The sequence below is a fragment of the Polypterus senegalus genome, chromosome 14 (genome assembly GCF_016835505.1).
Source record: "Polypterus senegalus isolate Bchr_013 chromosome 14, ASM1683550v1, whole genome shotgun sequence".
NCBI classification, from domain to species: domain Eukaryota; kingdom Metazoa; phylum Chordata; class Cladistia; order Polypteriformes; family Polypteridae; genus Polypterus; species Polypterus senegalus.
In genome coordinates this window covers 29,726,985-29,754,870 of record NC_053167.1, presented here as the reverse complement: position 1 = coordinate 29,754,870, position 27,886 = coordinate 29,726,985, and the positions used below count along the sequence as shown (strand labels likewise).

Genomic DNA, 27,886 nt, shown 5'->3' with positions numbered 1-27,886 from the left:
CAGAAAAGAGTTTAACTGTCCAGTGATTTTGAGAAAGTTTTGAGTTATGATGGCTGTTAAATCCTGTTGCCTGGAACAGTATTTTATAAGCATGAAGTCTCACATGTTCCAAGCTTAAATGTAGTAGTGTTGGGATGATGAAGTTCATATTTGTGGTGCTGAGTTATATTACTGTTGGATCACACACTTGAGGTTTCCATGAGGCCCACTCTCGCCATTTGACTTTGTCAAAAACTGTGACCGGCCAGCACTAATAGATTTCCTATTCAGGTACAGTTCCCTTGCAAAAACAGGCTCAATCTGAAATATAAAAAAATGATCAAATAAAGTATCAGAATTAAAAACTAATTTATTTTCCTTTGATTCCACTTGAGTAAATGCTTATGATAAATAGGTTTGTGTGATATCCACATTTTATTAAAAAAAATAACATTGAAAACTAACACTGTATGCAATAATGCAGTATTACTATTTATTTGTACAGTACAATGGATGGTAACATAAATTATTATGGTATGCATGAGTCTACGCTGACAATACAGAAATATGTCACCCTGAAAAGGTCACAGTAGATTCCTAAACTAGTTATTCACCTATTACATTTAGTTTTCTACAAACCTAATAAAAATAACATTAACTTGTTCATTTCCCAGTGCACTAGTATTCATCCCAGTATTGCAAATGAAATAAACATCAAGCTAGTTTATGTAGAAGTCAGTGAAATAAGTTAAAATAAAATGGTGGGAAGAGTTAAAAACAATTAAATAAAAATAGAAGTAGAAACATCACTCAATATTTCAGGAAAGGAGTGGAAAGAAGCAATGCAGAGAATCCACTCGAGCTCCATATGCACAAAGCATAGAATTATTCAACTCAAAATTATATATCGAGCACATCTGTCTCGCTTAAAATTGTCCAAAATGTATCCAGGGCAGGATCCAACCTGCGAACATTCCATAATATTTTGTTTAATAATACCATGTTGTGTGCTACTCTTTATTAGCAACAGGTAAGTAAACTACATGTAATGGGTGCAGACAAAGATATGGCCAAAGGTGCGGTATTGGACATGTCTAATGTTGTTTCAATAATAGTGCCATTTTGCCCAAATCCAAAGAACAGTTAAAATTAGTGATGAAGAAAATTATTAAGCATGTTGTACTTGTCTAATAAGTAAAGCATAATAAGTTTCACTTACATAAGCAGTTATGAGCTTTTTAGATTTGTCTTGAGCTGGATCAGGGAATTCCTCTCCGAAGCACAGGATAATTTCAAAACGAGGACTTTGACGGCCATTTCTAAAATATTCTTGTAGTTCTTAGTAAAAAAAAAAAGGCTATTATTATTATGGTTAATAAAAAATAATAAATCTGAGACAGAACATATTTTATAACAGTTTGAGAATACAAAGAAAGATTGGCTGTATACAAAATTCACACAGAAAAATGCACAGTCTGTGTAACTGTAATTTGCCAAATAAAACTCCCTAGATCTACACGATGCTTAAATGGATAGATGGATGAAGGACTAAGTACTGCAATTAGTATTCAACTCTCGTTAGTTTTGATTTCTATATACAGAGTAGAAGATTTTTTATTTCCTAAATTGTAACACAAAAAAATAATGGTGTCATATTTTGGTAAACCTATTTGTTCCTGTTCTGTTTATGAAAATATAATTCAAAAACATAAATTATTCACATTTGAAATTGCAGTCCCCATGTTGTGATTATCCCCTGGGTTTATTTATTGGATATTAAAAAAACTTTCTCGATGCAGAAAAAGAACAAATAAGAGTTTACTCTAATTATTCCTTATAAAGTCAATAAACATTTGCATTTTAATAAATTATCGTGCTGATGAATTTGTTTAATAAACGATATAATTAGGAAGTTAGGTAATTGTTTTAACTGATATTTTGTTTAGATATTTTTAGTTAATACAGCCTTAAATTTATATTCAAGTAGGGGAACACATTGTATTGAATATTTTATTAAGAGCAGGAGAGATAAGCAAGCTTTTTTTAAGAGCTAAGCAAGAGACTTGTCACAGTCCTGAGTAGTTTTTTTTTTAACATGGAAGCTTATATTAGTGATTACCAAGACAAAAATACAAAACCAAATATTATAGTCTAAACTAAATGGATGTCAAAATGAGACTTTCCTTTTACATAATTATTTCAGTTGCTTGAACACTAGTATGTATCCAGGGTTTTTCTTCCAAGGGGCCTTAAAGTTCAGATACTTGACTAATGGCCATCTTACTGTATACCTCATGGCCACATACTGTCATGGGTCAAATGCCATTATCAACACAAACCCAGCAAATACACAGAATTATACTGACTAGACACAGAAAATGTCAGTACTTGTGAAAACCATATATACAAAATGGCAATATGATAACACCACAGAAACAAAGATGAAGGATATAACAAATGAAAATTAAATTAATGTTCCATTCATGATAAATATTATTTCTTTTTCTATGTGGAGATATACAGCATCAACAGGAAATGTGTTAAACTCTTAGAATGTTTTTTTTTTTACATATGAATATTCTTCTGTAACTCAAGCTACAGGGGATAACTGAAAAAATGTAAAAAGAACATTCAGCATTTAAGTGTTTTGTTTATTACAAACATGAAAACTATGAATAGTAGACTGGGAATCTGATTTCATGCTGTACTATTCACACAGAAAGGTATATTGGGGCTGTAATATATTTAGTTACAACTGCCCAAACGACTACTCATCTAGAGCTCTTTCATAATCAATTATTGATAGTGTAATGATAAAATATCTTTCCATAAAAGTCAGTAACATCTTTACATATTAAGGCAAATTTATTTTATTGTCACCAGCCAGGGATAGAGTTACAGGATGAAAACACACAGTCAAAATTAGACTTACTGTAAGTATAAAGCCCACATCAAAAATGCCTTGAAATAATTTTGTTAGTACCTCCTTTTCCACTGTAACCCTCTCCTTAAAATAATCAGGTTTCATATTTGACACAACATAAGCAGAGCTTCTATGTTAAACAAAACTGTCTTTCGTACAGTGGATTGCATGCCAGGTATGACCTTTTTGTATGGTCTGTTCCTAACTAGATGGAGTACTACCTCTTTCATTAACAGAACTAGGCAGGCAATATTTTTTTCCCTTGACTTTCCATTTCTGTCTCTACCAATCTAATATTTAGCTGAAGCACTATGTAAATTAGCCTGTCTCCATCATTCTAGAAAAGACATTTTTTCTTCTAATTTTTCTGAAACACTGTTTCGAAACCCTGATATTAATGTTTCTTTGATGCAATGGAGGTCTACATTCATGTTTAAAACCAATACAGTACAGCCTGTCTTTAAATACATCAATCTTTGTGAAATAACTACCCATCTTCTTTTATAAAAAAAAAAAAATTGAAAAAGGCATACCATTTCTACCAAACAGAAGCAGCCCAACTCAAAGCCTGACAAAATAATAATGCATTTTTGGCTCCATCTTGAGGTAATAAAAATATTGAATCATTTTAACTTTTCATATCTAAACTTAAAATTCATTTTTTTAAGACTGCCTTTTGCCTTTGATTACAATTTCTCTGTCTGACTTTAATTTTTGTATTTTAGTTTTGTTAATAACTTGTGTTTTATCTATTGTTCGGTGTCCTTGAGTGCTTAGAAAGGTGCCTACAAATAAATAAAATGTATTATTATTATAATAGACATGTAAAGTTCAACAGTTGTCTTCAAATTATTCAGTTGTAAAAATATTAGATGCCTCTGCTGCATCTCAACTTATAGAGTAGAGCTAGTTTAAGCTGATCATTAACTTAAATAGAACACTTAAAAAAATAAAACATTTAAGCAATGTACATCTGCCTAGAATCATTAAGCAGCCTCTGTAAATTTCCTAAATGTGTTTCCTTTGCAATGATAGTAAATTATAACGTGTCATTCTTGGATAGATCTCTTTATTTTTATTTTGACTTATGTCGAACTTTGTAAATTTTATTCATATTTGCACCACCTGAGGAAGTATTCTTCATAAACAGGAGTACAGTAATCCTAACTTTTACATTGAGGTTTCTGTAACAAGTTCACCTACATTTCTTAGTTTAAGACAACTAATCACATTCCACAAATGAAATACTAAACTGAATGTCATGGAAATAAAAGAGAACTTCTGAAGTGAGTGTGGGTGTGTGAGTGAATGTGACTTGCAGTCAGCAAGTGCTGACTGAATGGTTACTGCCTTGCACTCAAAGCTGCTGATATAAACTACTGACGTCCATGATCCTATTACTGTATTGGAATATATGGGTCTGACAGACAAATATGCTTTCTTACACAGAGAAGTACACAAACTATTTTTAAAGAATAATTCACTAACTCAAAAAGCAATAGAGTGGTCCAGATCTAATTATGCAATTTTCATTACGCTATAACTTATTAAGTCTATTACATAGCAAATCACCTGAAAAATCCCGGACCATCGAGAAGTGTGCGAACTGACGACATGAAGAATCGTCTTCGCGCTGAACTGGAATCATCCCCACTTAAATCAAAGTCATCCAGATGATCTGAATCTGCATAATTAGATCTGGACCACCCTATATTAATTGTCAGAATTAATAATAATTTCAGTAGCTAAAGATCAAATCAAAACAGATCTGTACTCATGTACTTCATTTTGCACTGTGCAATCTATAAATTACTGTAATTTAGCACCTAATAACTCAAAGTAAATTGAGGAATTGGAAATATATGGTCATATTTCTTTAGAAAGTATCACTTTAAATGTAGAGTAAATACAAATCAAGACAGTATTCTTGTCATTTTACATATGACTAATTACATATAGTGCCTTACAAAATTATTCAAACCCATGAAAAGTTTTTAAATGATGCTGTATTACACAGCACTGTACATTCTTGATTCAAACTGTGTTTTTACTGGAAACACATGATCTACAAGGAAATTTTCAAATACACTATTGGGTATCGTAAGTAAGAAACTGAAATATTCTTTTTAAGTTAGTATTTAAGCTCATGTGCTCTTCACATATGAATGAATATCCTTAAAGGGTATAATTGCCTTATCTTTGACTTCTGTCTATGCACAAAGTCACTGTAAGGTTTTATTGGCTAAATAATCCAACTGTGTATAAAATATTGGTGAAACACTGAATCTGTGGTAAATGTATCAGAGTAAAGAACATTCTAAGCAAGTCCACGGTAAATCGGTAAAAATGTATAGAAACTGACCTTTGTGCCTTTCTTGGACACCAATATTCCTTGTCAATTTCCAAAGTAATCTTCAATCTTAAACCTTCTCTTTCTTCTATTACTTCTAATACAGTATATCATTTATAAAGCAAGACTAAACAATGGAGGGAAAAGAAGTATCATAAACATTCACACCACTGCCTCATGGATTCCGTGTCCTGGGTTCAAACTCCCTCCCTTTAAGTGTCACATTTAGTTTGCACATTCTCCCCATTGGTTGTCAGTTCCAAATTACACCAATGTAGGAGTGTGGATGCACATGATTGAATCTTATAATTGACTTGTGCCCAGTCTGGGGCTGCCTCTTGGTTTAGGCCCAGCTCTCCTTCTAAGCACTTTTAGCTACATAATAAAGAAATGACAGCTGACTCACACTGCCCCAAGCCGGATGTCAGTTAACACTTAGCCTCAACAGAAAGAAAAGGATTTGTGAGAAAAGGGTTTAGGACCCGAGAGTAGAGTAAAAGTGTATCAGCTAGCTATATCAAAAGTTCTTTGTAAAAGTGGCTTGTACTAGATGATGGTTAAGAAGAAACCATTATTCATCAACTTAAGTTCTGTAGTTCTGCATAAAGCTTGAGCTTATTAGCATCATCACTATGTCACTCTCATAGAGGCTACTCTGCCGTGGCTACCCCACAAGTATAATTATCAAAGTTCTGTGATCATTTGACTCCAATCTGACAATGCGGTTACAAGTAAGGGAAAACCTTCTAAAGGCAGGTTATTTGCACCATTAAACCTAAACACAAATAACTGGCAAGTTTTATAAAACCTGATATTACATGTGTGCATTGTGACACTGAGTAATACAACACAGCAAAAATAGCTTGTTATCTACAGAGGAGCAAACCAGTGTGCATGAATTACTGTCATTCTGCAGTTTCACATGCCAAGACCATCTGCCAAAACTAATCAGAAATTACTGACAGGACCATCTATAAAACCCTAAACTTGTTTAAAAATTTTCACTGTCCCTGCTAAAACCCTGAGCAGTTTCAGAATAAAAAGAATATACTGTATAGGTGTCAAAAGGAAACAAATACAAGTTCAGAGGCATTTCCACACAATGCAGCCTCCCTCTACAAAGCATGGAAAGCCCATAAACAGTACAAGAAAGTGATATCAGGCCTTCCTTTGGAATCCTCTCTTCATAAGATCACAGTGCAATGATTCACAGACATATGCAGCCTCTGTGAAGATTCAAATAATGTGCCTGTGTCCATGGTATCATATTCACACTTTATTATAGAAAATGATTTGCTTCATTGTCTAGCTTACTACAAAAGAAAAGCTTCTTATATCACCCCAATCAAAACAGATTTTATACAACTAGTGCATGAGCAGTGAATAGCTAGTCATTTAGTAACTGAAAATACAGCTAAGTGGTTAATATTATAATTCTACTGACCAGGATTAAGAATAGATTATTGTGCCTGTTGTCCCAAGTGTCAGCCTACTTAAATTACTGATGTACCAAAAAGTTTCCCTTTCTTTAAGTTGATATTCCTTTAGAGTGCGTTATGAATTCCTTTTAACTATATGTTATGAAGTAACTCTGCAAAGGGTTTGGTATATATAGTAGAAGTGGGATGCAGGGGATTTTTGCTACAACTATGACCAGCCTTTTGAAGAAGATGTGAGTGAGTGGTCACTCCCCCCAAAAAGCAATCAAGTCCTTGTCAAATGCCTTGAAAAAAAAACAGCAATTGGATTTCAATTAAAAGGAAAGACAACAACTGGGCTGCAAGATGAAGATGGAGGGTATAGAACTGAGGGAGGTGTACCAGGGAAAACGTTAAAGAAGGAGGGTGCCCACCTGATGTTCTCAATGACGTACCTACCCTCATTGTCGCCACTCCAAGCCTAATGATACCACTGAGAGTGCCGACTTACCACAGGGCTAGGAACATCATGTCCTAATACCTTTACTACATTAATTTATTTATTCAATAAACCTAACAGAGAGCAGAAAAAGACAATTCTAAGTTTACATAGACATAGATAAGAAAGACAACCAGATAACAGCAAATCATCCTACCGACTGTGAAAATACACTAGGAAAGTTAGAAACTTAAAAGTACTCAACATATCACATAATTCAAGCTACAACATGTTTTAGGTAAATCCTTTGATCTGTAATGGCAAAATATATATGAGAATTATGAACAACATGCCTATGTATAAATCTTGTTATATATTTTATTTATAGTAACAGATAGATTACTTTGGAACCCAATAGTTTATGACATTAATCTGCATCCAACCCTGCAAGCAGGTCTTCCAACTTAAAGAGAAAACACTCTGACCACTGTAAAAAAAACTCACACTGTTCCCATGTGGTGCTGAGGTGTCACCTGCTGCACTCAGGTCCTAATCCAGGTGGGTTGATGTGTGGTGGGTGTGGCAACGTGCTATCAGAGCACCTAACCTCCTTCTCCTTCAATAAACCCTGGTTGCCCCAGTGTTTTTTTTCTCCCTGTGTGCTACAGTTTGCACACAAGTGCCACCTGCTGGCTCAGAGCAAGTGAAACAGCTGAACAGACTGAAGTCAGACTAGCAAACAAAATGACCAGAGCTTAACATTACTTACCCAGGCAACGTCATATGCTGCTTTTATCCACTATAATATAAAAAAGAGAATCATTTGCTCTTCCAGGGAGGTGTTGGGTGAGGCTTGATCAAGAATGGAAGTCCAGTGTAACACAAAGGAGAATTAAAAGGTTTTGTTTAACTCCTGCTTTGCCAGCATTTATTCATAATTTAACCACTACATACTGTTCACCTTGAACTAACAGGATGACTCAGACATGACAATGTTCATGGTTACAACCCAGCAAGGACGTACAGCAATTCTTGAACTCAATCAAACCCGAAATTCTCCATTCACTAGCGCACAGACATTGATAGAAAGGCAGTGTGGATGACGGATGGGAGAGCTAACAATAATAGCAAGGTCACGATTTAAAAATCACATAAAACTTTACATTCTTTCTTAGCCCATTCTACAATTATACCCAGGCAGCGCTGGGTACTTCATCTAGTCTATATAAACAGCTCAATGTGGGTGTATTGGTGTATGTGTGTGTTTATGCTTTATACAATATCAGACCCTTGGTACAATCTCAACAAAATTTTATATCTAATACCACTTTAACAGGAACAGACAATAGACTATTTGGAGCCTAAATCTTTGATGTTAGGGGTAGCTTTGGGGTTGTTCCTTTTAACTACAGCGAGTTTTAAGGACAGTGTCTTTTCATGGATTTTGAGCCCAGAAATAAATTAATATAGTTATCTCTAGGCGGATATACTTTAAGAAACAATATTTATAGAAGTTAGCACTGCCTTATATGTATAAATAAATAATATACATAATTTCCTTCACAAGGGAAATGCCCTGGAGGTATCAGAGCTTATTTTAAGACTGGTGTGTGACCACATGGATTATACTACCTAATATTCTGACACAGCCTCCTTAAAGACAACAAAAGTAAAAAACGGTTACTTTTCAGAGTTAATGCCAGGGTTGGCTTTCCTAAAGTGAGCCTAACAAATACAGGAATGCCGTTTATATTAAATCATGCTGAATTATTAAAAACTGCATTTTTGACTTGTCTATTTCTCATTACCAGTGTGATGAATTGGTGGAAACATTGAACATAATTTTAAAACAGCTGTAGAAGTGATTTATGGCAAAGAAAAGGGCCTGGGTCCAAATTTTCTTATTTAGTCTTACAGCAAGGTGCCACATGTTTTGGGTTTAACCATTTTTAGTTGCTATATGTAATGCAAAAATGAGGAGTCTTGGAGAACGACTGAAACTTGGACTAATATACTTGAGTGTGTCTCATTTTTTCCCTATGCACTATAGTGAAAGAAAATTTGGAGGCTGCTCAACACAAATACTTATGAAAGAAAAACTGTGGAACATCTCTCTGAGGAAATGATCACTGGTTCTAGTTCTCATCTCATACACACTGTTTCTAGTACACTGGAAAATCACAAGAAAGATTTAGTAAATTGTGTTATTTTCAATATACTAGAAATAATAGAACTAAAATATCACGACTGCTGAACCAGAAGATGCAACATTATTAATGTGAGTTGTCTCTGATGACCTAAATTAAAAAAGGGCTCCACCTGAAAGAAAGATTAACTATGTCTGTTAGTGATTCAAGAATGTAAACGGGGAACCACCTGGTTTCCAAACCCCTTTCCTGTGTCTCCTTCCAGATTCTTTTGATATGAGATAAGAACATTTCTTTTAAGTATATGTGAACAAGACTGAGCTTTTTCAGCCAAAGTATATAGTGTGGTGTGTGGTATATAAAATTTATAACACGTTCCATTCTTCAAGAAACAAGATCCTTATAGTGAAGTATTTTGGGAGCAGTGCTGTGCATTGGATGCATCTTTTCCATAAGAATTGCACAACATGTTTGAACACAAGATAAAGTGGATGGAAATGAGCAGTTGAAAATATTCTAAGCATGGGAAAGGTGCTCTATAATTAAAATGTATTATTATTAAGCAGTTATTTCACTCTGCTAAAATCTGAAGCCAGGGAAAAGATGTACCCTTTAGCATGTTATGATCAGATAGAGTGCAATGAAGTAGATCCCAGAAGGACACCAGCACAGTCCAGGTAAGAAAAAGGAAAGAATTTACTATAAAACATAAGCAGATATGGGCTGGTATAATAGAGGCAGTGAACACAATACAAAAAGATCGGAGAAATAAAACAATTATGCCAATGCTCCTTATGCTCCCCTGGGCCTACCTATATTTTTTGGGCCTATCTACACAAATACATAATGTCTCACCTACCAACTCCAAATTTATCTGACTAAGGAGGTGGAGGCAACAGAAATATTTGTACTTCAGGTATATCAGTATATCAGCTGCATCACTGTCTCTTATGGCAACTACAACATATCCGACCACAAGTGCCTGCAAAGGATAGTGAAGACAGCAGAGAACATTATTGGGGTGCCTCTCCCTTCACTACAGGACATATTTTACAAATGCAGTGTCTGCAAGGCCTGCAGCATTGTGCAGGACCTCTTACACCCCTCACTTGGACTTTTCACACTTCTGCCATCCAAGAGAAGATACTGCAGCATCAGAGCCAGATCTGCCAGGCTGCAGGATAGTTTTTACCCCCAAGCTGTCAGACTCCTTAACACCATGCTACCCCCTGGGATCTTCCACACTGCCTCACCTCTAAAAATAGACTTTTATACATGCCTGCCACTTTCCCACAAAGACTAGTGTGCATGTAGAAAAGAATTGAAAATCTCATACTGACCTATAAGTATTTTGACACTCTTGATATGCTTCTGCTGTGACACATTCTGACCTGTCATTGTTTACACATGTCTTAACTATTATCATACACTGATAATTTCTGTATTATCTATATATTATTTATTATATTACATATCTATTGACTATATTTATGTATCTAGATTGCAAATACCATACATTGCATCAATGTTCATATTGCTAACTACATGTCAATATTGCTGCTACTTCTTTGTCTTGTCTGCACAATGCCTTGTCTTGTTTGTGTTTTAATTTTAAATTTAAATTTTAATTCTGTTTTTAATATATTATTTGCACTTCATGTTGTTACACTGTGGACCCTGAGCTTCACAATTTCGTCTATCTGTATACTTGTATATGGTTGAGATGACAATAAAATTCACTTTGACTTTGTAACTTTCACTTCTAGGTCACCTCTCTTTCCATACTGACTTCCACAAGTACTACAATTCCCAACTCCTCTGCAGAGACCTTACCTCTTTCAGTAGAGGGCTGCAGCCCAGCAGCTGATTAAGATTCTATGCTCTAATACAGTACAATCCCAGGGAACCGTCTATTGTGGCTTTTTTGCTGAAATTTCTCCTACCTCACTATTTTTTCCATCCTCCTGCTCTCCCTTGAAATGTAAATGATCACAAGCGCTGAGCTAAAGCAAAACTGATGTGGCTCAAGGTCAAAAAGGGACAATTATAATACCAAATTTAACTCCATCAAGAATCTGTAGTATGATTTGAAATTGCCATTTCACACCTGCTTTTTTAGAAACTTCACTTAACCATAGCCACTAACTTGTAACCAGTGTGCAATACTGGTAAACACCTACCTCAAAAAAAGAAAAGATCTTATTATGACAAAGGGTTTCTCAATCAGATATTAACTTGTGGAGTATAATTATGCAAGAAGCATATTTTGGTTTAGGATTTATGACATCTGCATGCATTTCATCTTTAAACATTTATTCTTGATGCCATGCAGCTTTTAAATAAATATACTGTATTTCAGCAACATCTGAAAACTTTTAAAGGATGTCAATATTTTTTAAAGAATTCCATTTACAAATGATATTAGTATAAATAAAACATAATAGCATAAAGATACAACTGCAATTTTTCTTTTACAGATATTTTCTTTACAATGACTATAAATTGTAGTTTGCTTAATTTCTTCCTTAGGAAGAATTATACCAATTCAGTAAGAAACACAGTGGGCTGGAAGGAATAATTAATTCCACATGTTATCCGTCTAGAATGACTATTTATTGCTTGATTCAGTGACGACTCTGAAAATTTCAGTGATTTCAAGAATAGGTATTGTGTTTCAAACAAGTAAGTAAATGGTACCTTGAAAAAACTGTTGAACATCCAACAGCTTGCATGTCCTCTCCCGTTCTAGTTTATTTGGTCGATCAGAATGTTGAGCCAGTGGGCCGTTCCAGTAGACACGTCCTTGACAAAGACGTTTCACAAAGACGCCATCTGGAGCAACCCACAACAAGACCCCTCTCTCCAGGTGGGGCAGGAGCCGATTCATGGCATCTACAACCCTTTGACCAGCTCGTGACTGCTCAGGTGGGGGAAACTGAACATGCTCCATTGCTGATGGGCCATAAATTTGTTCATTTTCTATTGGTACTGTGCCATGAAGGATCCGACATCCATCGGCAGTACTTGTAGTAAAATCTCGAACCAAAATGCCTTGGTAGAAAATGCGCACATTCAGCCGAAAATCTAAACAACAATAATGAGAAAAATCACAGTATCAGAGCTGTTAGTTCTACAGCATTCGGAACTTGGCTGAATATTTAGGAAAAGTATGCTTCTGCAATGAAATTTTTATTTAACAACTATTCCTTAATACCTGATATCGGAATCTGTGTTGGCAAAGTCAAACTCTGTAGAGTTTGGGTCTGTGTAATTTGGGCTCCTGGTAGTGTCCAAGTGTAGAATGAACCTTTAACATGACCATCTAAGGATAAAAGAAAGACGTTGGTCAACAGCATGGCAAAATATAAGGTACAAAAATACAAAAGCATGGTAGAACACATTTATTGTATATGCTGAGAAGGTCAAGTATGACATAAAGTATATAATACTAGGTATAAGAAGGTTACTCAAATCATTATATAATTTATAAGTGCATTATTTTTATACATGATACGCCACATTTTTATGCAATCTTTTTGTTCAACCCACTGAATTAAAGCTGAAAGTCTGCACTTCAACTGCATCTGAGTTGTTTCATTTAAAATTCATTGTGGTAATGTACAGAACCAAAATTAGAAAAAAGTTGTCTCTGTCCAAAAATTTATGGACCTAACTGTAACTTGCCTTGTGATGACAAATTCCTTTGTTATATTTCCATTATGTTTTTTTAATATTTTTGTCCAACAATTCAATAACATCTGATTTCTTCTAAATTTCATATTATCATCATCATCATTCACTTCATAGTGGACTTTCAGATTAATACCCTTTAAATATTTAATGCAATATCTTCATGTCTAAATATTATCAAGTTGACATTTATGTAATTGTTCATAGTGTGTTAATTTAATTTATATTATATGTAAACTTATTATATAACATATCTTCAGTTCTTTGTTTGCAGAAACCCTTCGTTACATTTGGGCACAATTTACCACAGCGTACATCAGGCAAGATCAGGCCAGTGTGAGAATATTAAATTATATTATGTTATCCTTCTATATTAAGCTTGTTTCTTAAGTGCTTTACAGATTCAAAACTCTAATACAATTGTTTGTGCAGGGATATTTAAATAGTTTTTTTTTTTGGAATTTGAAAATGTTATATCTCTTTAAATAAAAAATTGATTATTGTTTTACAAAATGTTCAAATTGTCTACACCTTGATTGTCTGTATATCTGGGAGTAGATTACATGTTGCACAGAAGTGTGCATCTCAGACTATGTGCCTCCAGATTTTTGTGTCCTGCGTGGGCCTGTGTACAGTACTGTGCACACACATTGCCTGAGACCACTCAGTTTTTAAGTACAAATTTGGCTTTAGTGTGATCAATGACCTTGCTAGACTCCCAGCCTGAATGACTGCTACTGCCTCCAAGTCCTCCACCCACTTCAGAATCTGGACTGCTCACACAGTATTTCAAACTGAAATGTTTTATTATGTGTGATTTTAAATAAAGGATTATCACATGGTTACAATGATAAAACATATATATACTGGGGAAACAGGTCATAGCCAAGATGATTAGCACAGACTGGTAGGGCAGGATCACAAATATGAATACTAAAAACAGTACAATACAGATATTATGAAAGTCTGTCTTAATAAAAACGTGATCTATCACTATTCACTACTAAAATGGTGAAATTACTTTAATCTTTAAGGAGCACGTATCACTGCTTACCACTTTCCATAGAATGACTGGAATCTTGTACATGAGCTTTCACTGAAGCAACTGGACGGCACTGAACTTGAGAATCTTTCCATTCCGAATCCACCTGCATAAACTATGATTGAAGAAAATATTTTGATTGGAAGAGTGGCATAAAGAAAATATTACACCCTGGACTACATTTTACATTTCTTATCCATCTGAATGTATGTGCTTCTTTATACACATTTGTATCATTCGCTTAAATTAATAAGGGTATGACCAGGATACTTCTCTAATATATCTTTGGACAGTTTCTAAACAGCAGACACTTTCTTAGATACAGTCTACAAATCGCTACAAAATCTTTTTCTTTTCTGTCTGTTCAATTTCACAATTTGCACAAGAAGAGGTGGAACTATAAACTATCCTGGCAGCAAATGATTAAAAATAACAAAAGTTAATTTAAAAAAATGTATTGTTCTCTTTTAAAAGAGCTTAACATGCAGTGAGTTAAAGGACATGCTTTATTAAATTTAGCTAAAACCTGTGTAAACCAAGCCAGTGATATGATATGGGGTGTTAAATAAAAGGGACTATACAGTGTCTCACACACATGCGAGTAGGAGGAAGCTGTATGAACAAAGTGAGGGTAATTCCATGCCAGGTCAGGGGGTGGCGGGATGCTATAAACCTTCTTCTTTTGTCTCTGCAGACCAAAAACGGGAAAACCTGTCTGATTCAACCTTGAAGACGTCACTTCTGGTTTTGGTGCCTAAAAGCATGTCACTTCCAGCTCTAGCGCCCAGAAGAACGTCATTTCCGGTTCTGACACCCAGAAGAATGTCACTTCTGGTTCTGGTGCCCAAAAGCATGTCACTTCCAGGTCCATTACCGGTTTTGGCATGTAAAGCTGCCATCTTACCAACTGTTCATCAGTTCTTTCAGTTGTTTGGACTCCAATGATTGCACAACAGTGCCAGTTTTCAAAACAACTTGAAGCCAGGGATATTATACGGGTAGCTGCCCCAAACCTTTTTAAATGTGTCAAGTCTAATTATTTCACAACAGTCAGTAAGCTGCAGCCACCCACCTTGATTGTCATTATCTATAATCTTTATTCACCAGTCATACACCCACCAAACCTGCTTAATACAGTTTAGGGTCTCATGGTATTGGGTACATGACCGGAGTACAAACATGAATGAGCAGCAGGTCCACTGCATGCTCATGCATAGTGTGGAAGAAAAATTTTAGTGCTTTTGCCTTAATGGAAGTGATAGCATGCTTTAGCACAGTGCAGTAGCCCGCTAAGAAACTTTAAGGTTAAAAGGTAATGTCTTTGTAAATTGTATTGTTCAGCATAAGAAAGAGTGGAATGCTAAACGTGTTAAAGTGCACATACACAGTCTGGATTTTAACCCTTTAGAATAAAGACGATAAAGTGGACAACAGAGGAAATCAGTAAATAAACAAATCAATGAAGCATGATTAAATCATGCCTCTAAAAGGATCAATCAGTAAAATGTTAACTTTATTTAAGTGCTGTGCAAGCGTATTCTGATAACGAAGTGGTTTTAAATAAAATGTTCTGCCTCAGTTCAAGGACCATCCTACCCGATACACAGCTGCCACTGGGATTCTCCCTTCTCATGAGAAGAATATAATTACATGCTGACAAGCTTCCTCCTGCCTGGGATTTTGCCCAGCTCACTTTCTTCCACAATAGATCCACATTTACATATTAAACAATACATTATAAAGTCCAATATATCCAGTTCAGGATTGTGGGAGGGTGGAGTATTTCCTAGAATGTTTGGGTGCAAAGCAGGAAAAGGTATTATAGCACATTTGTGCCTAAAATCTGTCATCAGAGAGACTCACTATCTTTCTCCTATTTTGAAACAGTAGTTGTAATTTTCTTGACTCTTTCGTTAACAGTGGTTGAAGAATATCATGCTTCATGTTAATTTTAGGGTCTATTGCTGATTTTAACTGAAGCTAGAGCTGGATGGAATAACCTGACAATGACATCCCTAATAATAAAACATTTGAGTGGTACAAAACATACTGTAGATAATCCTTTGTTTTCATCTTAACAAAGAATTAAAAGAATTAATTATGAACTAAATTAGAATTACAACTAAATAAGAACTAGAACTAAAATAATTAATTATGCACGTAAATGAAATGTTTTATAAGTAATCAGTAAGAAATAATTCAATAGGTTAGAAAATAGCAAGTGTTTAAAAAAGAAAAATAAACAACATACCTTAAGTATTCATTTTTATACTACAAATTTTATTGCCACAAAATACTCCTAAAATAATACAGACTAAGGCTTGAAATTAACAAGTCTCCCAGTGACTACTTGCTCCCTGCTGGATTCTAAGCAAAAGGCACATTGAACCCATGTGGTTTCCTCATTTCTTCATATTGTTTTTATCTGAGGTGATGAAAACATTTATGGTACTAACACCTTTAATGGAAAAGAGATTTGAACAGTTTATGGATATTTCTGCTTTGCTATGCATGATATTTCTTAAGGTCCGGAAATTCCAAATAACAAATGCAACATTACTGTTTTTGTAGATATTTCATTCTTATGAAAAAAGGAGGGTATTATAAGTCTTAGATGAAGGGAAAATGTGTTTTTCTTGCTGCTGTGGTCCTGTTTAATCGAGTTCATAAGCCAAAACTAAATGTAACATTCTGAATTCCAGTTAATTAATTTTAGGGTCATGTTGTATTACAGTCTATCCAAACATTACTGAGTGTAAAGCAGGAAGCAACTTTGAACAGAGTGCTTGTCAGGATCACTCATGTATATACCCACAGCCACATGGGGTCAATTTAGAATCTGTATTTAACCAAACTCATGTATTTTTCAGTAGTGAGAAGAAAACCAGAGAACTTAGAGAAGATACCATTCAGGTTAATTATGTCAATAACACTAGTTATCCCCTTGCTACCTAGAGCAGCTAAAGGGTTATGATAAGTGATAATGGGCCATAACTAGATTAAAAAATATATTCTAGTTTTCCACCCAAATACCAAGGACAAGCATCTTGGCATCAAATTTCGAAATTAGCTCTATGTAACTGTGGATGCTGATTGGTACTACAATGGATAGTGCTGAATCCAGGGTTAGTTTCTGCTTTACGTCTGGTGCTTCCACGATAGGCTGCAACATCCGGGACCCAGGGTTGAGAATATTATAATTTACTTTTAATATATTTCTTCAATTGCAAAATGACATAATGTTTGAACTGCTTGAAAAACTGTTAAAGCTAAAATACATCTTTTACTTTTCATTAAGCAATTCCTGAAATCACCATAAATATAAACTTTTATTTCTATAGTGCTGCACAACTGCTAATCAGGAAATATCTGTTCTGTGATATGTTTGTTTTGTGCTAATACATTAAATGTTTCCTGATTTTGACCAATTTCAAGACTTAAGTGCTGTTTATGCAGAGGTCCATAAAACAGATAACTGAATGAGCACAACAATGAAGTGCATATATATTTACAAGTCTGGATTCTCACAGTGTAACTTACTGTGAGACATGTAAGCTTGGGGAGCGTTTTGTGGGTTTTGGGAAATAAAAACATATATGTGAGACTATATTGCTAACACATGCTCCTTTTCTGTCCTTAGAATGGAGCAGAAAACCCAAGAAGAGCCATAAAATCACTGCTCCTGCAACAATTTAAGCCCCACCCCTTACGGTTCTTCCAGTATTTAAGTCCTCATCTGACTGGAAGCCGGTTTATTTTATTATTGGACGTGCTTCTGTGTAAAATGGAGCTCCACCACCAGAAGCCTCCATTTCATGTAGCTATTGTGGTCATACCCCTGTGTTGCAAATTGATGCATTTTTATGTTGTCCTTTGAATGTCATTAATTGAATAAACAAAATTATTCAACTCTAACTGACACTGTGTGAAAAGTATCTGCTCCTTAATACTTAATGCTGTTTGTGCCACTTTCAGCTGCAATGACAGTAAATCCTTCCTTTAATTCAACATCAGTCTTTCACATTGCTGTGGAGAAAACTCTTCTTTGGATATCTGGATATCTTAATTAAGAAATACTAGGGGGCTTTACCCCTGCTCGCTTCGCTCACCAACCCCCTCTTTACAGTTTTGCCACTCACGTATGGGGATGTGGATGTACAATTTAAACAGATTTTTATTTTCATAGGAACTGTTAAAAATGCATCAACGCAACATATAACTGCTGATTGAATTTCGTTTCTTCCTCTCTATTGAATAAAGCGAGTTTTTCGAATGTTTGGCCCTGAGATTTGTTAATTGTCTTTGCAAAAGCTATTTTATCGGGAAACTGTTAACGTTTTAATACGAATGGCATATCAAGTACTCCTTTGTTGTCTAATGTTATCCACAGAAGATGTACTACAGTACCATTTTTGGATACATCCTTCTTTCTCCAATAATTCATGTGATGGCAGAACAGAAGGTAACAGTTGTAGTTATTCTTTGGGATATTGTAAGTTGTTCTCATTTTCCGCACGACCACCACCAACTGTTTCAGCATAGTCTATTGATATGCATGTACCCAATTTGCCGTGTATCTGATCGACATTTTTGGAATTAATTCATTTGACTTCCTCGTTTCTAAGTGCTAGAGGACCATGGTTTTGTTTGAAAATGCTTGATAGGAGGGCATGACTTGAAAAAATCTCAACGCAAAAGTCTTGTCTCGCGGGACTTGAAAAAATCTCTCTTCCAAAACGTCTCGTCGCATCAAAGGATTTTTTTTATATAACAGAGAGATTTCAGATTTTCAAGCATGAACTCATAATTTATAGTCCTGCCATCTCACAGTTTCTAGTCCTAGCATCTATATTGAGTTTAAATAAACAAATCTAAAATTTAAATTTTGCTTCTGTTCAGCCATTCAAATGCGTGTTTGTTTTTATAGTCTGAATCTTTGACTTACTACAGTTAAGCTTTAGTTTCAGCTGACAGCAGGATGACCACACATCCTCTTTAAGAATTTTTAATACAGAGATGAAATCATAGTTCCCTAAATTGGTGTTCATGCTATGGAATGCATTGTTAGCATAACACCATTCACAATGGAGCTCATGTCATCAAAAACACTAAACTATTGTCTTACCTATCCATAGAATATTCTCCCAAAAGGTTGGGAATCATCCATGTGCTTCGCGGCAAATAAGTGATAACTATTTGTGTTCTTCTTGGTTAGCAGTGATTTTAAAAGAAGCCAATTTTTGCCCAGTCTTTCTGATTATAAAGTCATGAATACTGCCCTTTGCTGATGCAGGAGAACCGTGGAGATATTCTGATTTTTTTGTGACTTCCTAGATCAGTGATGGCGAACCTTTTAGAGACCAAACTGCAACCCAAAACCCACTTGTTTATCACAATATGCCAACACGGCAATTTAACCTGAATACTGAGGTTTTAGTTTAGAAAAAACAACTCATACATTAACATCTTTTGTCTTAAAAGAAAAAACACAATAACAGGGCTTTCAATGATACAAACAACTTTGTATTGAAAGGTAAAAGTTTGCATTTGGCATGCTTTTGAACAATTAATGTGATTTTTGCTGATGTATGCATGCTAATAATTTATTTAACCTTGGCTCATACTTTGTAAGTTTGAGAGCAACACATGCAACACTCAGGTAATCTGCTGGAGAGGGGGAGGGGAGCAGCCCGGACCTGTGTCCCTCTGGCTTTCTAGTAACGAACTCTGTGCTGGAGTGATGGCGTGTGTGCCCACAGAGAGGGCTCTGAGTGCCCCCTCTGGCATACATGTCATAGGTTCACCACCACTGTCTTAGATGATTTTACACAGCACTCTTAAGAGTAATTCTGAAAAACTGGCCTCCACAGAAAGATTCACTACTGCTGCAAGTGTTTTCTGTTTGGGAATTATGGCTATTACTGTGCTTAGGTGAAGTTCCAGAGCCTCAAAAATTGCTTTTTAGATTTTTTCGGGCTGATAAATACATTTTTTTTTGATTACTTTATCTTTTTCCATGTTGCATTATGTGCTTACTGAGTGGTTGTGCTGACAACTTGACTCTGAGACTAAAGATTAAAAATAAGTTACTGTATATGTATATTGAACCAGGCAGGCTGTAATCACACATGCCTTTGCTAAATAAATTGACACTGGTTATCTCTTTAATTATAATGCTTTAAATGACGGCACTTACTTTTTCACACATTTCAATTGTTGTTAAAAAAGATATGTTCATTAGATAAATTAAAATAGTTTTTAAAAATATCTCATTTGTTCATTCTGGTGTCTTTTATCTGACATTAGATGTTGGATAAAGACCATAAAGACAACTCACAAACGTTTGCAATAACTGAGGAAATCAGGAAGAGGGCAAGTTATTTTTCAGAGTATTTTAATTACTAAATTATATTCAAATTTTCTCATATAATATTTTGGTGATGCTTGTTATTATTTTACCCTAAATCAATTTACTAACTTAAAAACAATTAACTATTATATTATAATTAAGACTTGCATCTTCTCAGATCATCTCTTAAAACAGGTAAATGTTATTTACTCATAGTATTAAAAACCCAAACTCCTAAAACATCTAACGGACAGATTGATGATACTAAAACTGTTTGGCACATGGCACAAAAATTAGAATGTTCTGATACAGCAGCAGAATCACTAGAATCTTCTGATAGATATTTCAGAATGCCTGATGTACCTCTCATCCATTTTACTCTCAGACCATTCTCAAAATTCATCTGAACACTGTGAATATAATTTGTGAGTTATAATCTCTAACAAAACTATCTATTTTTCCATGTCTCTCTTTTCTATATCCATTATGTATGAAAAAGTACTTTTGAAAGCAAATTTTTAAGCTACTGCTAATTTGTTTTAAGACTTATACTAAACATTTAATTTAGTGAACAAATAATGCACTCTGCCAAAATTATTTAAATAAGTTAGACTAATTAATGCATTATTTTGCATATTTATGTTGCTGTTTCCTCCAAATATAAGGTAGAATAAAAGTTTTGCAACCTGTCCTGGCATGGTTGTTTCAAACATCATGTAAACTACACAAAATTCAAAGACTTTGGTCATTCACAAGCCTATAATCATGAAAGAAAAAAAATGAAAGACAAAAATAACAAGTGGCTACTTGTCCATTCTATTACTTCATTTGTATGTTAATAATTTTGTGAATAAAAATAAACTGTGACAAAACTTCACAGGCTAAGGCTACCAAAGGTTCGTTACAATTCATCAGAACTCCCCAAACAGATAAAGCTCTTCACATGCTAACACATCAGAGCATATTGCCACCAACAGACTAAGAATCATTATCAAATAACAATACCTAATTTGAAAATTGGCCCATGTTTTCTGTGTACTGTAACCCCTGAGATCTACACAACCATAAACCAGACTAAACAAAGTGTGATGGGAGAATGATGCAAGGTGGGCACAAACCTTTACAAAAATGTAAGGAATTAAAAGGGAAAAGTGGATTTTACCTGAGGAGACAGAACAGGAGAGGCACCTTGAGAATTCTTTTGGAGGCTTGTAGAAAAGACTGTTGGCGTAGCAGTCTCTGGAGTGCATGGTTTATCTGTGGAGAGTAAATGAGAGCTATAAGTGTAGAATCAGTTTTGAAAATGCACATTTCTGTTTTCATAGCTACCAAAAATATGCGTACAGCATAACATCCTAAAGCACCCTTAAGCCAGTTCTGTACTGCAGAAGATCAGAACAATTCACAGCAAAAATGGATGCAAGGTAGGAACCAACACTGTAGAGGATTTTCATTTATTTAAGTTATTGTAAATGTTTACTTACATACCTGTCAGACTTTTTATCTGAATATTCCTCAGTTTACTACAGATGATTTATGATCTAAAGACAGCTACTTTAATAAAATTAGCCAATCAAAAGGCAAAAGAGCATTTTAACACAGATTCTGATGACTGCATACACATACTATTCTTTTTGGCAAAGAGTTATATACAATACTAAAAGATTCTTTGGAGGACAGCAGTAATATTAAAACATTCTTATAAAACTGTGTTTTAAAATCAAAATCACATATTTCTGTGAATAGGTATTGATATACAGCAAACCAGCAATCCCAAGCAGCTAAACATCTCCAGAAGTGATGAGAGAGAAGTCACTGCAGTATATTTCTACGTGTTTAACAAAATGTGTTAGATTTCTTTTGTTTATTCAATATTTGACACATACTGTAGTCCACATAATTCGGGACTTAGTAGAGTCACTCAGGATGTACTTACTTAAAGTATCAACAAATAAAAACCTGCAATAGTGGGACTACCCTTGGAAGAAAGCTTCTTGACTTAAACGATGTGCACTTAAACAAGTAGCAAAGTTATTCATGGTTTTCAAAGTTTGTCCCTACAATTAACTTTTTTGTCAGTCATACCTGTCTTTTTTCCACCCTCTTGCAGAATCTCATACACTTTGTAGGGTTCTGAGATATCCAGCTGACTTCGATCAGGCACTTCCTGGAAGTCAGTACTTTTGTTCAGAGCGCATCTCAACCTTGTCTTCCAGGCTGAAGGGTCTGCTTTGTCTTTCCCTTCTCGAAACTTGCCTTTGTATACAGCCCAGGCCTGTCACATGATAAGATGTACTTTAATTAATTTGTTAAGAGCAAGGCATCAAAATTTTATATTCATTGGTTTTGAATGAAAACAGTCTATGCAATTGCCTATAGTCTAGTATAGATAATATACAGTAATTAGCAATATAGTTATAAGTACTTAGACTTTTATCACGTATTTATAGACCACATATTAATTTCAATCCACAAGAAAAGCAGTATAAAACACATACAGCTGTTTAGGTTTAAATAGTGCTTTTCTACAGTAGGCACAATCCTGAGGCATTATGCAAGTACTTCACCACAGTTCTTTATGAATATTTTCTTTTTATTTTAGATCAGAAGCAAGTTAAGGCACTTTCTCAGGGTCATACAGTAGTGCAGACTTTAGAGACTGGTAATTTCATGGATTAAAATTAATCAGCTTAACCACCAGGCCTCAGTGATGCCAGGTTCAAGGAGCAGTGAGAAAGATATGTTGTAACACCTCTCATTTACTTCTTTTCTGACAAAAAGGATGATTGTCATGACTGGTTTTATGCCAAAGAAGACAGTGATGAAAAGGTTATGTTTTTATTAACAATTGCTTGATATATCAAGAACAGTTCATACAAAGGACAGATGTATGTGAAAACAAAACAGAACTGAAAAGAAGACTTGATGAACCCATAAGCTGATTTACTTCAACACCATTCTCATACAAAATGACTATAATATGCAGTAAGTAGGACTAGTCCACCTATAGACCTATAGAGGTGAGATAAGCAAGGAATATGATTTATAGTACACTAAACATTGACAGTATGTTGTTCTAAAGGTTTTGATCTGCCTGCTGTGCTTAGGTGGCAGGCATGAACCTTTGGAAAAGGAAATGTATGGCTACTATAAAATAAAAGCACTGGAAATGGCATAAATTGTTAATCTGATCCAATTAAAAACTAGATGCTATGTGTGTTTAGTTAAACTGCTCACAAATCAAACATACACAAACTGCTGGGATAGCTGTTAGTCTGCCATTAACCATTGTGTGTATGCTTCCAAATGTTTATGTGTTCTTTGAAAGGCATGAGATACTGCACTGAAGCTATGAAGAACATGTGTGCTCTTTTAATTCATCAGTTACTCTCACTTCAGAATATATACAGTAGACAGAAAACCAACTAGATATGTTTATCTTTCCAATTAGTATTCATTAAAATGGGTTCACTGGTTTCAAAGAGGGTGTTGGAGTGTTTAGTGCTTCCACCTAACAACTCATGGTGAGCAGGTCCAAATCCTGGCCTAAGCCCTGTTTGGGGCACGTTTGCACATCCCCATTTCTGCATGCATTTTTCTCCAGGTACTCTGGTTTTCTTGCTGTAGTCCAAAGACATTTGTGTTTTGTGGAGTAGTGACTCTAAACTGACCCAAAATGAGTGAGCCCAAGTTTGTGCTCTGAAATGGACTCTGGCCCATCTACAAATATAAGCAGGATTAAAAAATGGATGGATTATTTTACATGCAGTGAATGTGGACATGAACAGGAAGACATAATAAGTTTGTTTTTCAAGAAAACACCAATCCAGCCATATTCTATACTCATCTCTTTCATTACAGGATTATTTGTTGCCGGGGCCTGTTTACAGCATTTGGCACAAGGCAGGATCAAACTCTGAGAAAAAGTCACACACCAGTACTTACATATACTGTACATGTAAAACTTTGCCAATCCCTCAAAAATGCAAATCTTTGACATATAAGAGGTAAACATAGTACAACAAAACACCCTCAAAAAAATGAGAAGAACCTGAGCAAACAAGGATTCAAACCAGCCAGGGAGAGTGGTATACAAGTCAGAATACAATTCAGCCTCACAGCCCTAGAATTGTGAGACAGAAGCATTCAACAATGCGCAAGTGTCCTGTTTGTATTCCACAAATACCCCTTTCCTTTGTGAAGTTCAAGAAGCTGGGTTAGCACCTATTCTGCAAGCGCTGGTTGAAAGCTGGGCCATCTCAACAGCATCATAGGCTCCCGGGCAAAGTAGTGCACTAGGGCCCAAGTTTTGATAGTAAAACAGAAACATACATAGGCATCGGAAACATTGTGGGTCCCTTTGCTCCAGGGGACCCCTGCCAGTTCCCACTGTGCTCATAAATTAAGACGACCCTGGATGCAAGAAGCAAACCACCCTAAACTGGGGCATTAATTTTTTATGGGATAGGCTCACACAAACCTATACTTAGTCATACTGGGACAATTCAGATTGAAGAGAGGATGAGGATGAGGTTAGAAGCACACACTGATACACTGCATTGCTGTACCCACCGCACAACAAACCAACTCAGGATCCAGATTCGGGACCTGAGTGTAGCCAGGCAATAGGTGATACCTCAGCACCACACTAGTTCAGATGGAATGGAACAGTGCTAGGTTTTTATGGTGGATACCTGAAGAAATTCCCACACGGTCACGAGGAGAATGCAATATATTCAGAAATCTTTGGGCCTGTGTGTCACAACTACCCATGGAGAAAAAATACCAGCAGCAATAAAAGGGTCTGAACTAATTTAATTGTTTTGGGGATAAAACTCAATATGCCTATATATGCCAGAGTTCCTATTTTGCTTTTAAAATCCTTGTGTTAAAATAATAGATGCAGCATGTAAAACTTTAAAGCACTGTTTAGAAAAAATGGGTCATTAAAAATGAATGTTTACACTTGCAGCAGAACACTTTGTGTAAAAGCCCTGATACTGCGATCTTATCCCACGCAATAAAATACATTTTATACACTTCTAACGCCACTATGTAGACTCTTGTGGGTGGCTTATTAAACTGTATGCATTACCATAATTCTGTCATACAACCTAATTTTAAATTAAAATCGCTGATATCTAAATCCTACTCTGAGTGAGTTATATTAATAATAATAATACATTTATACGGCGTCATTCCCGTACTCAAAATGAGTCATAAATATTTACGATCGATAGTCCTTACTTTGAGTACAGTATTGACCTGGCCGGGTTCAAATAATGAATGAACGCATTCTGTAAATCTTAAATCTCTTCCGCACTAGAGCTGCTAAAACCACGTGGCCAGTCTCTAATCATAAGCAGACGCTGTACATGGGGTTCAGCCTAATACCTACCCGATTGTACATGGATACCATGAAACGTATGCATGTTTTTTACTCACTTGCACGCACACACAATCATCCTCAATTGTTTTTATTTTAATCGGAGCACTGAAACTTCGGCAGACATCCGAAAATGTCGACCCCGGGTGACCTGCTCTCCGAGTGGGGGCGCCCTAAGCGCAGTGCTTTGGCAACAGTTACAAACTGTGAGTACAAGAGAGATTTTACCTTAAAAAGCGCAGCGTCCTCGTTTTGGTTGTAGTCTTGTTTGGCAGCGTGTTTCCATGGAATCCTAAACATGGTCTTTTCAAGATTTTCCCAGCTTAATCCCGCGTACTTTCCGCTTTCTATCTGTGCAATGAGCCACTCTCGCAGTCTCATATTCTTGCTGTTGTCTTCCATCTCAAAAATGTGCAAAAAAGTGAAAAAATTAGAGAAAAGATAGTTAAACAAATAAAGAAAGCAATGTCCAGAACTCCTTAATGTCCGGTGAAACAGAACTTAAAGCGATACAAAATAAGTGCCTGGAAAAATCGCATAAACTGTCAAACCGTCTGTGCCCTTCAGACGTGCCAGTCTGCAGGGTTCGGACACCTGGAGCGTGCCAAGCAGCAAACCACGTTATGACTCGCCACCTTCATCGCAGAACACGGCCTCGAGAAGCGCCCACTCTTTGCAGGGTCTTTTGCAATGCGAACTGACCGAACGCTTGAATTCGAAAGTAACCTGGAACACGCTTTCGGTTTCTCAGACTCCGATATGAAAGCCGCCACCGTCGCCTTGTACTACTCCCGCCTCTCGATCTCGAAGTAACTATTAGACTCGCGCGCTCGGTACCTCCATCCCGCTTTAGAAATGATAAAGTGTCAAAAGAACAACAGTCGCGTTAAAAAAAAACAAACTATTAATTAAAAAAAAAGATCCGAGCGTCGCGCTATCGACTCGCAAGTGGATGGCTGAAATGTGACGTTTGCTTGGGACCTTATGAAAGTGAAACTGCAAGTTAGTTCCTGGATTTGATGCGTTGAGTGCGGCCCGCGTGGCGCAGGGCTGGTATGGAGCACTGAACGCAAGGTATTCTGCTACGATTAAAGGTTCAGTTAAACTTATTGCATAGGCGTAAAATGAGAAGCCTGGTAGGAAACAGCTCCCACTGGTTAGATACATACAGAAATGGTACCTTATTACAACCTGAATAGGACATGGGTGGAGATTTGTGTATTTTAAGAAGATGACTTACTGTCTGGTGACATGATAATTCATTATAGCGATGTGGGGGCTGTCAGGCAATTTGACACATTTTCATGTATCATATGAACTAGCATGTAGGGTACCTAGTGTCATAATGAGAGTATGGGACTAACAAAGTGTCATCCCAAGGCTCCAGATTGATGACAGTGGAAGGTTTCTGAACTTAAATGTTAAGCCACTTGTCTTCTTGGTTGAAACCTTGAATATTTATCCATCCACCCATCCATTGATTTGGATCCATTTAATACATATTAGGGCTTTGAGTAGCTTGTCTGGCAGAATTAGATGCAAGACAGAAGACAGCAATCTATGAGTTAAACTTAGAAAGCACTCTAAGTTAGAAGTGTTCTTTTTTTGCTATTATCTATCTAAATGTTGTAACACCTCTCACTATTTTATTTTCTGACAAAGAAGATGACTGTCATTAAAGATTTCATTCTAGAGAAGTAAATGATAAACTGGTACATTTTACATGACATTTTCTTGATACAGTACTGTATATATGAATAGTTCATGCAAAAGATGAATGCATGAGACAACAGAACAATTGAAAAATCAAGAATTGGTGCATCTATCTGTCTATCTGTTTTGTAGCTAGCTACAAAATGCATGGGTATCTTTGAGTTCATCTTAGTGAACAATTAAATTGACCTAATGACATAGATTCAGCAATTCTTCTAGAAGAGGTTCCCAAAAATCATGTAAACACTGCACAGTTTATGTTCCATTTGGCAACCAAATGACACCACCCACTGTGGTGCTCTGTCGTCATGTCATAATGATATGTTATGAGTCAGTCTGTGACCCTGACTCATTTTTCTCTGATTGCAGCAAACAAGAATCTACACAAGCAGCTTTGGGTGCAAAGCAGTTACCAGCACTGAAAGGAATAATGCTGATTAACTATTAATA

General features: G+C 35.8%; 1 protein-coding gene across 1 annotated transcript; it reads right to left on the bottom strand.

Annotated features, from left to right (window-relative positions):
• Window positions 1–37: 37 nt before the first annotated feature.
• irf10 (interferon regulatory factor 10) lies at window positions 38–26,779 on the bottom strand. Its single transcript, XM_039735794.1, has 8 exons — window positions 25,952–26,779; window positions 22,423–22,612; window positions 21,500–21,594; window positions 14,001–14,103; window positions 12,471–12,578; window positions 11,954–12,340; window positions 1,199–1,317; window positions 38–300 (listed from the first exon to the last, which is right to left on the bottom strand). Exons 1-8 carry the CDS (start codon window positions 26,123–26,125, stop codon window positions 169–171), a joined length of 1,308 nt encoding a protein of 435 aa, XP_039591728.1. The 5' UTR covers window positions 26,126–26,779; the 3' UTR covers window positions 38–168.
• Between the last annotated feature and the right edge of the window lie 1,107 nt (window positions 26,780–27,886).